At 49.3% G+C, this 14,293-nt stretch overlaps 1 protein-coding gene across 18 annotated transcripts in view; it reads right to left on the minus strand.

Moving 5' to 3' along the window:
* Positions 1-14,293, minus strand: part of MSI2 (musashi RNA binding protein 2) — a 195,560-nt gene that overhangs the window by 4,761 nt on the left and 176,506 nt on the right. For 5 of the 18 annotated variants that reach the window (XM_030462364.1, XM_030462358.1, XM_030462361.1 and 2 more), the window contains exon 12: positions 13,257-13,283. The exons of 4 other annotated variants lie outside the window; for them this stretch is intronic. In XM_030462364.1, the coding sequence (XP_030318224.1) occupies positions 13,257-13,283 (27 nt within the window). Of the gene's footprint in view, positions 1-4,062; positions 4,083-10,874; positions 10,969-13,256; positions 13,284-14,293 lie in introns of those variants that run through there. 9 more of the 18 variants (XM_030462363.1, XM_030462359.1, XM_030462360.1 and 6 more) reach the window with 4 other exon arrangements.

The raw sequence follows: 14,293 nt of genomic DNA on the forward strand, positions 1-14,293 counted from the left end.
ATGCTCATGCAGTAGTAACAAGTTCTCTAGGTCTGGGCACGCCGAGACAGCATTCACATCCCATGCAAACTACAAAGGAACTAGTTTGAGACTACACATTGTGGTAATATTGATATTAAAATGTTGACAGCAAATAACTTCAATTGTGTCTAGGAAAATCGTTTTTGGATCCATTCGATACTTTGGAAAAAAAACCCGCCCTTTTCAATCAGTAAGCTGGAGAAATAGCTCAATAGTTAATTTTTTTTTTCTTTAAATGGTATGGAATGGAACAGTTTGGAAATTTTTGTTTTTTATATGACCAAGGACAGTGTTGTTTTATTTAATAGTTTTTTTCCTTTTGATTTGGAGAGCGAAGACCTACCTTCGTCTCCAAAACCATGCTTGGGACATCAACCAAAATTAAACAAATAAATAAAGATCAAAAGCAAAAAAAGAATTCCAGAGGGTGTATGACAACTCACCTCCTAATGTGGAAGTAAAAGAAAATTATTTTTTTTCCTCCCTTTTTTTTTATTTTTGAGACAGAAAAACAATGTAAATAAGAATGACACTAAAGAATAAGTTTCGATATTAAAGCATGTTAGATGATCAGGCTTCTGGCATTTCTCACGGTTGCTCTTGGATGTAAAACTTATGAGTAAGAAGTTTCAATGCAAAAGAAAAGTCAGTGGCCTGGGAGGAGCGGGATGGAGATGGCTTGCGGGAAGCTGGAGCTACACCTGGGTGCTACCTGCAGGGTCCTTGGGGAGCACCCAGAGACCTGCCCACCCCACCCTGATGCCCACCTAGTGTCCCACTGCCTCCCTGCCACCAGCAGGAACCGGGACACTCCCTGCCAGGGGCCGAGGACAGGCTGGGAGCCTCCTGAGCAGAGATGTGCCCGGGGACGGGACAGGTCCCTGGGGGTGACAAATGTGACCACCATCCCCGGCAGCCCCAGCACTGCCAGGCACCCCCCTGGCACGTCCCGTGACCTCCAGCCTGTGCCAAGACTGCTCCAGCCTTTTCCTCAGGCTGCAACCCCCCAGTGTATCTTCATTAAGCACTAAAAAAGGTTCATGGAGTTTGAGAGCCGGGGAAGGACACTGCCCTGGCAGCCCCGGCGGTGGGCTCAGCTCAGGCTTGTGCTGGGTCACCACCTCTCCTGCCCTGGCCCCTTTGCCCTGCACCCCTCCCCAGGGGTCCCCAACGATAAAATGAATGAATTAACTACTCAGAAAAAGTCAACCTGGCAGCTGTCAGCTCTGCAAGGACAGGAAGGCAAAAATTTTTACAAAAGAAATGATTTAATGCAGCTCTGAACTGGTAGCAGGGGAGAGTAAGTAGGACATCTAAGCTTGCCTGTTAAAAGGAATAAGGCAGGAGAGAGTAAACAGATTTTGGAATTCACTGGCAAACAAAGTGCCTTTTTATTATTAAAGATTAAATGTCAAGATAACATTTGGCCTTCTCACTCGTGAAGAAAAATATCCAGCTGAGATGTTCAAAAGCCCTTTATTACTCTAAGCTAGCACTTTTTTTCCCTTTTCCTCCTTCTGGTTCAATAAAATGGATATGGGCTTTACTGGCAAGCTGCTGGCCCGGGCAGAGGCAGCGAGACAGAGGGAGGTGACAAGGCGAGGGGACATCCTGGTAGCACAACCCTCCTGCAGACCCCACGGCACCACCGCTGCCCCGGGGACCGGCCGGGATGCTCCGGCACTGCTCCACAGCTCAACAGCCTCTGGAAAACTGCCCAGAAAGGGCTGGAGGCTTTTCCAGAGCTGACACTTTGCTCCTGACCCAACAAATGAAACAGAAAAGCTCTCGTCAGTCCCAGGAGGCCCCGCTCTCCTCAGAAAGCTGTGTTTTAATGACTCGCTCAGCCGTGGCGAGCTGCTAAATATTTGTGTTCTTGCAACAGCTGCAGGAAAGCTCACCTGGAGCCAGAGGCACTCACTTGTACCATCCCTCTGAAACAACAGCAAAGGGACCTTGAACGACTTTCCCAACATGCAAAACGTGATGGAAAACAAAGCTGGTTTGCACAAACCCTAAATATTCTGAGACTACAACAGAGAAGAAAACCCTCTTTCCAAATCCTCCAGGTACTGTTTCAGTCCCCAGATAAGTTTTGAGGTTACAGGAGCTCCTTCCTACATCTATGGAGATCAAAAGACAGCAGCCAAGAGTGACAGGAACAAGGAATTTCATGTCCTGTTGGCTTCACTTTGGATTTGCTGTGTTTTTTTCTGACAGAAGAGTCTCCGAGCCTGTGAATTTTGATCAGTCAGGGAACCTTTTTGCCTGCTGGCTGGAGGGACAAGCTCTGGGGAGCTGCAGGCTCAGCCAGTGCTGAAGTGGTGGCCTGGGGAGCCCTGGAAAGGGAGAGCTGGAGCCCAAGAGGCCCCAGGCTGCCACGGAGGCTCGGTGCTTGGCCAGGAGCTGGGAGAGAGCTGGCTGGAGCTCACTTACCAAGTGCCTTTTCCTGCTAAGTGCCATGTTAACACAGCCCCTGCTCACACAGTAATCCCTGTTCAACAGGAAAGGTCATCACTGGAAGATAAACTCTCTTCCAACAAACTCCTGAGAAGTTTCTGAGTGGGGATTCATTATGACATTTGCCTTAGAGGGTGGTGAATTGCACTAACGAGAGGGGAGGAGAGGACAGCTGGGCAAAGCCCAACAACTCAGACGCTGAAATCCCACTCCCAAATACACAGAATTCATCCATGAACAATGAAGGGAAAGAGGGTGGGAAAGAGGGTGGGTATTAATGTTTCAAAGGTAAAAAAAAGACCCCACAGAGACACTCTTCCCTGCTCTGCTCTCCTTCTGCCCTCCTCGACTGCTGCAGCAGCAGCTCCTTCTCATTTGAAATTCACTTTTTAATCTCAGGCCAAGTATTTCCTACACCCAGTGCTGGTCCATCTCGGGCCCCTCTTTCCTCCAAGATTCTCCTTCCTCCCGCTGTGTCCCACCAGCCCCAGGGTGGCTTCCTGAACAAACAGGCTTCTCGACAACTTGTTGATCCAGTGCTCTCATTTCTGGATGACTCTCTCATCTACCATAAACAGCCACGCACAATTTGGCAGGCATTTCTACCATCAATGTTTATGATAATAACTACACGTGCTTGAAAGCAGCAGGAAATTTTCAATATAACTATCATTAAGACAAAATGCTTTAAATCAAAGCCATTACCCACTACCAAGATTCAAAGCTCACAAGATTAGGTTGTTTTTCTCTCTTTATGAAAAATTCATATAACATGCTCCAAACATCATCTTCCAGCTCGAAGGAGTAAATGATATAATAGCACTGAGCACTGCTGACAAGGCTGGGGAGGAGCAGGGGGCACTGGGCTGGGAGGTTCAGCAGCCAGGGCTTGAGGTGATGGAGAGGGGCATTCCAGTTCCACCAGCAGCTGCACACAAATGGTATTTGCTGCTGCCCAACCCCCTGCCCAGCCTGGGTTCAGCAAAGCTGGGTCCTGAGCAGCCCAGCTGGGGCACCACAGTCTGAAGGCATTTAATGTGAGCTACCTCGGATTGCCTGCTGGATTTTCAAGCAAGATTTTCACGGAAGGGTTCTCACCTTCTCCCCAAGCACTCATCCCTGCTGTCCTGCCTCTGCACCGACCCGAGCACAAGTGCTGCAGAGGGCATGACAGTAAAACCACAGCAACCAGAGCAGGGAAGGTCTGGCCCTTCCTTGGGGATCCCACGTGTCCCGAAGCACGAGCGCCAGCAGCCACGTTGTAGCTGGATGAGTAACAGGGCAGCAGGCTCAGTGTGATGCTGATACTTTAAATAACCAGCCCTGGTATGGACTGGGGGAAAGCGTCAGCACTGCACGCAAATCTGACATCATTAGTGCTTAGAGCCTTATAAATATCATTAGCCACCACTGCACCCTGGCACAGATCGCTTGGCCAAGCTAATTCTCTGTGCCCTCACAGCTGAAGCTAATGGGAGCTTGTACCTTGCTTTTCAGAGATGCTGACAGCCCAGATGTGATTATCCTGTGGCTGGATGTACAAATTAATGCCAGACTGAAATCAGATGTTGATGCTCCTTGTTCTCGGGTGCCTATTCAGGCTGCAAGAGCACACAGGCACAGCACTGAGAATTAAATGCTCACACTCAGTCTTTTTTTTTTTTTTTTTTTCCTCTCTACCAGTGACTGCATCCAACTCCAGGTAGAGGCACAAACGTTTTTGTTTGTGGTCAGGCTGAACTATCCATCACTCCCTCACATCTGCACTTCTACACACAGAGCTGTTCCCTGCCTGAGACAGCACGTGGCACACCTCAAACTCAGATCAATGCTCAAACTCAAAAATGTCTCTGAAATAATGAGCTGGAAACACACAGATATTCTGGAGAGCAACGACACACAAACAGCTCCCAACTAGCTGAAAGAGAAAGTGGGAGACAAACCATAAAACCAAGTAACCCCAGCACTGCAATTAGAGGTGTCAGTCCCTACATCTCTCACAGGGACCTCCACGGCACAGCATTTGGCTCCAGCTCTTCCCAAGCAGACTTGAAAAGCAAACACCTCTCTGTGGGAAGCCTGGGGCAGGCAGAGCTCCTCGGCAAGTATGAAGAGCTGTGGATATTGTGCTTGTGACAGCCGGTTCAGCCCTGACTCTGGAAACTCAAACTGTGAGCTGTGAGCCCTGCCTGCTGCCTGCCGTGGCTCCGGGAGGGAAGCAGCCAGGCAGCCCCAGCTGTCCTTCCCCTGCAGCTACACTGGCCCTGCAAGGTAAAAAACGGAATAAAACTGTTGGGCTCATCAGTAAAATAAGTGATGATGAGGCCAAGAGACACTGAGAGCAGCTACCTGCTGTAACAAGGTACTATTTGTACATTATTTTCTATCTGCAGTCACACTTTAAAAGGTTGTTCTGCCTCTGCAGCCCCTTTGGAAACAGCTTCACACATCAAAATAACGACAGAAAGCGGCGGGTGGTGAGCAGGTTCCCGGCTCAGCAATTACAGCTGGAAGTGAGCAGAGGACAGGGAGAGAGCAGTGCTCAACATTCCCAGCCCCACTCCTACACCTCGCCCAGCCCGGGCTGCTGGGGACCCAGGGGACACTTGGGGGTGACAACAGCAACCAGGAGCAAATGTCCTTCCCTCCACCTGGATGTCTGCCCTGGCTCCAGCACAGATGCCAAGCTGGGCATGAACACAAAAAGCCAGTGCTAAGCTGTCTTAGGTGAGCAGAGAGCAAGAGCTGGCTGGTTTCCACAAGCTACAGATTCAGGTGGTGCAGGTGCTTTTAAAAAAACAACAACCCAACCCACCACTGTCCCTCCCGTGCACACTGCAGGCAGGTGAGCAGCACCTGCTCCTGCTCCTGCTCCATCCTGGGGTGACACAGCCAAAGCAGCAGCCACTGCTGGAAGCTGTTGTCATGCACCAATTTGCAGAAGAAAAGACAGAAAATTCATCGTATTTTAAGCTTATTTTTTCTAAGTCCTGCAGTTGTGTAGCAGGACAAATAAAGGCACTTTCCAGCTCGGCTGTAATTTTTTGCAAGCAATCAATATTTATTGGCTAATCACATCTTCCATACCCTGAGCTGCCGGTGTCACTCCCGTGCTGGGCTGAGTGCTACATGGAGGCCACACAAAGCTGTGCTTGTGGAAGCTGCAATCAGGGAGCCAGCTCTTGTCACTGCCTTACAAAAGGATTTCCTCTCGAGCAGCTCATCTTTAATCATTATAAAAGCACAGAAGTTTAATCCATTTTTGATGTAAGCGCTAATAGCTTTGTGTCCTTGAAGTTCAAAGTGGTCTTCGTGCATGTCGCTAATTAGCCAAGCAAGCAGCCATTCAGCTCCCTCTCATGTTTCTAATTAGATCCTTAACAACAAACAAATGTCGACCTTACAAAGGCTGTGCTACGTTCCCCTCCATTAGTTAAACAGTTTGGGAGGGATGCGATTCCTGGCTGTCTGCAACCTCTCCCTCGGCACCACACCCGAGGGTCCTGGCCAAGGGGCACTCAAGTGCCTCTGCTCCCCTCAGAGAGGTTCCACCTCACTGATATTTTCCAGGGATGCCAAGCACCCCAGGGCTAGGGGGAGGTGGCATCCTGGCCCACCCGTGCTCTGCTGTCCTCAACGAAGGACGGGAATGCTCAACTGGTTGCTACAAGATGAGCAAACAAATCATAGAGGTAACTAAACAGCATCCCGTTAGTCACCTTCTTAACAGGTTTCTCTGGCAATTTCACTGGTTTCACAGTTCATTTAAAATCTGGTGTGCTTTCCTGTTTACACACTGCACACCAAACGCTTGGGACTGTGTTAGTTCACTCTTTTTTGGCACTTGCTGCTCTGGAGCCATCTCAGCAGCCCCAAGCTTGCACTTCCATGTGCTTGGGTTTTGGGGCAAGGTCTCTGCTCGAGCCCTGGCTCTGTAGTGGAACAACCCCTGCCCTGGAGCATCCCAGCCCTGTGCCCTCCCTCGGGCACTGCCAGGGGGAAAAACAGAATGATTTCTGCATGGAGGAGGTGCTGCCATGGGGCTGGGACCTGACCCCGGTGCCGTACCTGCTGTCTGTGGCTGTGTGTTCAGCCTTAGCACTTACTGACAACCACCCAGCTGGCAAAGAGGGCTCAAGCTGGTGATGCTGTGCTAATGCACAGCCCTAGCCAATAATTCTTCTATCTGAAATGAAGGCAGAGCCAGGCCAGGGGATGCCGGTAACTTCACCTCGCGCTGGGTAACACCAAAGCTGCTGCTACTTTAACCACGGGCAACCACATCTGCATTAATTGTTTACCACAGCCCGGACAGGTCTTTTATTAATATTAATGAGTATCAGGGAACAAAAGGCCCCTTTATTTTTAGCCTACTCTAATTGCGTAGTAATTACTCATCTACAAAACAAATGAGCCGAACTCCATTGCCATAGCAACAGAAACTCCGGCCTCCCACTGTACCACATTAACTGGCTATCACTCCTGGTAATTTTAAATTGAAGCCTTTTGTACAGTAACAGACAATACAGGAGGAAAATTAAAACAAAACCCTGTCTTTGTTTCTCTGCATATTTTAAGTTGCCATAGCAGGAGGGTGCTGCCCAGGGACAGCTGCCCACTGCTGATGGACCCTGGTGGCTGGGAAGATGCTTGGGAGCACAGGGGGTTATCCATGTAACAAAGGAGAAATCCAGCACACAAATCCCTGGAGCTTTCTGCCCAAGGGGCACCAGCTCCCGCATCAGCAGCTAATCCCTAGGCCCAAGGATCTGGGCACAAATCAGGACACCATGAGTCCTCACAGCACAAAGCTTTCATCTCAGGTCTCTTCACTGTCAGGAAGAGTGGGTCTTAAAAAGACCCAGATGTGTGAATTGAGTATTCGTATATAACTCAAGTTTATATACCTGCAAACCCATTCTGCATTCTCTGGCAACTATTAATCCATCATGCTCCTCAAGCTAATCCAGAGCCAGATGCATGCTAACATCTGCTGCAAGGAAAAACTCCACTGCTGCTTCTCCAGTTTTCTATTTCAGAAAGGAGAGAGAGAGAAAAAAAAGGACTGTAATTATGTATTTACTTCTAATGAATTTGGGGAGAGAATCAGCATGAAAATACCCACAATGGCATGGCAGTAAAACGTGTGCTGTGTCCCACTTAGTTCCACTGATGGGGAACAGCCTGCGATGGCTGCCAGACAGGTGAGGTGTCCCTCAGCTCAGCCAGGACTTCATCCATGTAGTGGTTAAAATGCACGAGATGTGCTCATGTGCTCAAGCATCTCATTGCAGGGGAGAGCTCAGGCTGAAGGCCCTGCTCCAAACCTCACAATGACTCCTCTGCACCTCGAGTGGAACAAAGTCAAACATTGCAATGGCCCAGAGCTCCGTCCCTCTGCTTCAGCAGGGAGAAAAGAAACCAAATGCTGCTGGCTGCAGAGCTGTGTGGGGCTGGAGAGTGGCTGGTGAGGACAGCATGGTCCTGGCATGGGCAATCAGCCTGCTGTCACTGCTTGCCCTGTGTCAGGAGCAGCAGCTGGGACGGGCTGTGCTGGGGAGTCTCTTCCCATTGGAAATAATCCTCCTGATTAAAAAGACTATTAAAAGTTAGCAGCTAAATTCGTTAAAGATTAACTTACCCTGTACTTAAGCCTGCACTTCAGAGGTGGTCACTAATTGCACTGGAGATGATTTATCAAGTGCACAAGATTTTCTATTACGAAGTTATTGATTAAAGCTGATGTATTTTAACCACAATAGACTTCAGGCAGGAGCCCAGTAAAACGACCGCTGCTGTGGTCAAGGCCTAACAGCAGCAGCACCAAATTGGTTTAGATCTCCTGAATTTTCTACCACAGGAAGCTCAGTCCCTCTTGGATCAAAAAAATCAAAAGTGGCATCCCACAGTAGAATAAGATAAATGTTTTTTGCGTGTAGCCTGCAGTCTGGAAAGGACCTGTGCGATTCCCACCCTGGGCCAGCACAGCACCTCTGAACCAAAACAGAAATTATTCCCCTTTCATTATTACTTAGGGGTTTTTTGGGTAGTAGGCAGAAAAGCTCACAGGAGTCAGAGAATATTGCCTGCACCAAGGCCAAAACTACCCCACAACCTCAGCGTGGCCTCCTCAGGAGGCACACGGCAGCTCCACTCAGGCAGGTGCTGCTCTGACTTCTGAACACACAACATTTGTCTGTGCGTCCACCCCTCCCCAAAGCCCCCACAGTGGGGGTCCCTCTGCCTCCCCCTCCCTGCCGGGCTGCCCGCAGCGCTCTCCAGGCAGGCTGCCTCTGCTAGGAAGATAAGCAACAGATAAAATCTGATGCAGCCATTAATTTCCCCACGCATCAGCCGCCAGGCTCTGTCACATAATTACCGGCGGTTCCAGCAGAGTGAGAAATTTCAGCCCGCTTGCTGCTCCCAAGTGGTCCACTTGTTAGGTTCTGGCTTTTGAGATTACACAGCTCAGATTAAACTTTATGTACTTTTATATAGTAGAATAAAAGAAGGAGAGCAGTTCCATCAGAGCCGCTGTGCCACAAGGGAGTCCTCTCAACCGGCCGCATAAATCCCAAATTGGTTGATGGCTGCGGCTTTGAAAGGCTCCTCCTCACCCCACCTCTGCCAGCCGGGGGCAGCTCCTCTCCCCCCAGACACACACACCAACCCTCATCCCACTTTTTATGGCCGCAATTTGCTAACACTATGGGTGCCTAATGACAAGATTAAATTTTTTAAAGCACCTTCTTTAAGTGTAAGACAAGGCTTCCTAAACCCCATGCAATTTGTCGCTCCGCTGACTTTTAGATACACTCCTCACTTCATCGTGTGCCTGGCACATTAAGCAGTGGGTCCCCCCCGTCTCCCTGGCAGATTGAGATCTAAGGGGGAAGTCATTCTTCCCCTCGATGCACAGAAGTGTTTCAGCTCCCTGGTAGCAATAAGGACAGTAAGAGGGGTGGCTCAGATTGCCTTGCATGGCACCAGCCCCATCCAGGAGGTTGTTTGGTTGATTTACTTTACGTTCCATTAGAGGTAAGGAGCAGATACGAATCCTTAATTTCATTTTGAAAGCCCATTCTGGATATTTTATGTCCTTTGCAAGCACTTGCTGTAAGAAATGCACTGAGGAGTGCCATGACTATCCCCTGTGGAGCAGGGAGATGCTCCTGCTCAGCACATCTGGTTTGTGGGGAGGGCTGGGGGCACAGGCAGGAGGGAAGCTGTGACCATGCCATACAGCACTGTTTCTACTCCCAGCAGGATGTTTTCTGACAAGCAACAAACTAAACAAATAAACCACAGCCAAATTCAGGCTCTCAATTGCCATCTGTAAAATTTACTGACTGCAGCTTCACCTGGGAAAGAACTGTAAAACCTGGGCACAAGAAGCACAGACACTTGCTGGCTTGATGGCAAATACGATGAACTTGACTCAAAACTCCTCATCCTGGTATTAAGCTGGGTGATATGGCAATGAGTACGACCCACCACTAGCTCAGTGTCTGCTGCATAACTAGATTTATGGGTTTTGACCTTAAAACAATTGCTCCATGTCTCAGGACAGTCTGTGGGAAGCTGCTTCACACCCAGTATTAGTTAGATCCCCAAATGGAGTGATTTGCGTTTGGCACATCTGATCTACAGCTGCCAACAAATGATTCTATGGGCTAACATGGACGAGTAACAGGCTGATGAAGAAACCATGATTGTAGAATGATTTCAAAAATATCTCAAGTTCTTTTTAATTCAAAATAAAAACAGGAGAATATAATTATAGTCAGCGTTTTAGTTCCCAGGGGGTTTAATTTGATAAAAAAATGGCAAATTTACTCTGGAGATAACAGCATGTGCGGGTTCTTGTACAGAGGGTGTAGGTGGCCTACAGCCAGCTTCAATTTAAACTTCCAGATCCTGGGATTTAACAAATGCAGTACTATGGATCCAAGCCGTTAGCAGCTCTCTGCTGTATCGACAGCCCTACGCCTTCAATCAGACCACGGCTATGCTTTTACCTGCCACGCTACTTCACGTTGATGGTACCTATAATATCAACTCAACAATGCATGTTCTACAACTACATCTACTGCTACCAGTACGACTACTACAGTGCATGCATTTAGTTCAGTCCCACAGATACATACACTCTAAGAACAGGCAAGGGGAGATGTGAAATGTTTTACGGGACGACAGGTGTTTTGTTTTTTAAGTAAGGGAAATTAATAAAAAACATCAAAAGAAAGAAAGTGTACAAAAAAATAGAGACATTTCTCAAGAGTTGATATGAGTCGTTTCTTGAACCGTTTCGTCCGAACAAGCAAAAAACATGCAACCAGCTGCTACTAACAAGAAGCTGGACACTGAGAGAGGATTAATAGGTGTGGACAAACCTTCCCGCTGAGAGCGCTCAGAAGAGTGTTTGAGAGGAGGTGTGCACGTCCGAGTGTAAGAGAGGCCGGAAAGTATGCCTCAGAGACACCCTCTCTCACAGCAGCCCCAACCAAGCAAGAGAGAAAACAACAAAAACATAACTGCTCACACTCACCATCAAGGTCAGTAGCTCACGTTACGAGATTTGTTATAGCTGGCAAGTATAAAGTACAGTAAGGGGTTGTTGGGGCGCAGGGCTCAAAGGCAGCGCTGGCAAGCCGAGACTGGCGCCCAAAATCCAGATGTGCCAGGGGTTGGGATGGGGGGTGGAGCAGCTCCTGGCACCGTGGCACACGCTGCTGTCCCACCACTGCTGTCCCACCACGCTGGGCAAAGCGTGCCCGTGGCAGCCGGTCCTGCTGACCGGGGGGACTTCTGCCGGTGCTGAGCAGCAGGAACTGGGCTGGATGGCCTCATGGGTTTTGTCTCCAGTCCTCAGGGAGGAATAGTTGGTGGCAACGGGGTTGGGAAGTGGAAAAATCTCAGACTTGTCAATGAACCAAAGAGGAAGGAACGAAACCCCTCTCCTGCCAAACTTTCCTTGCCTCGTTCTCCTGTCAAATGAATCCCTCCCATGTCAAATGCAAGATAAAAATGTCCCCCCATGACTGTGCTTTAAAAAAATCACTTACACGACAAAAATGTTTTGCACGTAAAATATGTCAGGTGAATTCAAAAGAAACGTGACACTGATAGTGAAGTTGTCTAGGAGGAGTTTGTGGCATTGAGATGTTTAACTTTGCCTGTTTTCTGTAGATCAGGTCCCAATTCATTAAAAAAAAATACAAGCGTGGATGAGGTTGTGTGAAGGACTCAGCAGCATAGTCCCACCTGGCAGGGACGGGGGTGGCCAAACCCCCACGTCTGCTGGAGGGACCTGAGTGGGCACCTCCCCACTGGGATGCCCACTGGGCACGTGGGTCGTGAAGAGAAGCATCGCTGCGTTCACCTGCCTGCACGTGAGCAGCTGTGCTGGATGTGAATTTATGAGTGGCACTGAGGACAGGCAGGGAGAAATGTCCCTTCCTGCTGTGACAGAGATGAGAACTTGTTTATCTAGCACAGCAAACTGCATCCTCCTACGTTGCAGCAGGAAAAGAAGGGGCGAGGGCAGGGCAAACCGGGGCCGGGCGGGCTCCTTTCCCCGGCTGTTAAGCAAACGTGGAGGTTTCCTAAGAGAGGATCAGCACCCTGGGGAGAAACCAAGCTGGTGGGTGCCCACACATGGCAGCCCAGGGGGCTGGAGTGGAAGGGCTTCGGCTTCCTTGGAAGGCCAAGATGGTTACCCAAAGGCAGATGCTTCTCCATGGGTGCTCAGCCCCACCAGTGGGCACCAGCACCTGGGCCCAGCTCTGGTGCTGCAGAGCCACCCCGATGGAGGTGGGGAAGAACTGTCAGGACGGGGCTGGAGAACAGAGGAGGTCAATTTGGAGTGATCTGGTGGGGCTGCAGAGGGGCAGCAGCAGTGGGGACATCCCTGGCACTCCCCAGCCAGTGGTGGGATGTGCTGGTCAGGCTTTTCCCAGCTCTGTGCCATTCACTGCCAAGGAAAGGGCCATTCAGGGCTTGGTGCTTTTGCCCAGAGCACATGTGAAGAAGGGCTGTGCAAATTTGCAAAGGAAAAAGAAAAACCCAACCAAAAAGGAGAGGAAAAACCCCCAAAACTAACCCCCAACCATTTTTCTTGTAATGAATCGGGCCCATACACTGCAGTGCAAGATGGATCAGACTCTCCTGCTCCTGAATACAATTCACTACCATTGCTGGATGGAAGTGGCAAACTCAGGATGTCCCTTCAGAAACCCATCTTCAGATGGAAATGGCTTTCTACCTAAAACACCACTGTTCCCAGAGCACGTTTTGCTGCAAATGTGAGCAGCCATCAGGCTGGGCCAGTGACAAACCCGTCTTCCTCCTTGAGATCTCAGGGCTGGGGACAGGGGTGGGGGACGGGGGTGTCTCTTTTGATTCAGTTTTTGGGGTTTTGCCAGTTTTGTGCACACAGGCAATTTTGAGGCTTGAAAGGCATTTCTAAACACCATACTGCTCTTTAAACTTGCCAGAAAGGGTGCTGTTAATTTAGGGTTAGATTTAGTTTCGTATTGCAACTTCAAATAAAAACCAAACCAAACCAAAAAAAAACCAAAACAGAAAACCCAACAGAAGAAACAAACCAAAAAACACTCAAATTAAAGACAAATGATTTTCAGGCACAGAATTGATCAATGCTCAGTTCAGTTGTAATGGGCACCAAAAGCACTCTGATTAAAAAAAATAATAATAATCAGGGAAGCAACATTAATCCAGCCAAACCCTCTGTGCCTTGCTAAGGGGCAACTCACCAGGTCTGTTTGCACGTAAAACAAAACCTGAAGGGCAAAACATGAGGAAGAGGCAGAAACAATGAAGCTGTTTACCCGAAATCATATGCAAAATAAATCTATTTGTTTTGTTTCTCTAATTTTTTTTTTCTCCCCCTCCACGAAGGGGCAGTAGGAGAAGCCAGGAGATGGGGAATCCCCACAACCAGTCTGGCAAGTCACCCCTTAGGAGCTCTCTACATGCCACAAGATGAAACTGGTACAGATAATCCTTTGTAGCCTGCAAGCAGTGCCAGTTTGCATGGAACGGAGTTCTCCTGGTGTCTTTCTTTGGCTCGCACTCGAGACACACCTGGGCCTGCGCCCTCCTCCTGTCCCCTCACGCAGCGGTTGGGTCAGGGCTTTTCGGGACGAGCCTGGTTAACCCACTGGCACTGCCAGAAAAGCCACTGAAAAACCCCCACGCTTCTGGACTGAGCCATGAGTGACCTGGAAGGCTGGCACACCTCTGCCGTGCCCTGTGCCGGCACCTCCGCCATGCCGGGCCTGGCGGCAGCTCCATCCCGCCTCAACCTGGGCAGCCGAGGCGGCGGCAGCGGCGTTTGCCAAGCCCACAGCTCACTGATGGCTGTACTGAACGCTTAATTACCTGAGCATGGCACTAATTCACGTGTTGAGCTAAATTTAAAACCTAAGGTAATAACGGTAATTGGCAACGATTTATTTATTTCCCTTAAGGGGAAAAAAAAATAAACGTTTTCAGAAGGACAGGAAGAAAAGCTTTGGCGTTCCTCAGGAGAGCAGGCTGGGGTTGGAAGCGGGCAGGGTTGGTGAGCTTTGGTGCCAACCGTGTGAGCAGTGGCATTTGGGGACACAGCTCCCTCACCACAGAGGACCAACCCTCACACTGGCCATGGCAGAGAAGGTGAGAGCAGCTCCAGCCATGACGGGAGCACCCGGTGCCACTGCCTCACCCCACCGCCCACTTTCCCTGCGAAACGAAAGCTTATCTTTTTAAAAAAAAAAAAACTCCATGAATTAATTCTTTTGGGTTGTCC

Source organism: Calypte anna, chromosome 19 (assembly GCF_003957555.1).
Source record: "Calypte anna isolate BGI_N300 chromosome 19, bCalAnn1_v1.p, whole genome shotgun sequence".
Taxonomy (NCBI): domain Eukaryota; kingdom Metazoa; phylum Chordata; class Aves; order Apodiformes; family Trochilidae; genus Calypte; species Calypte anna.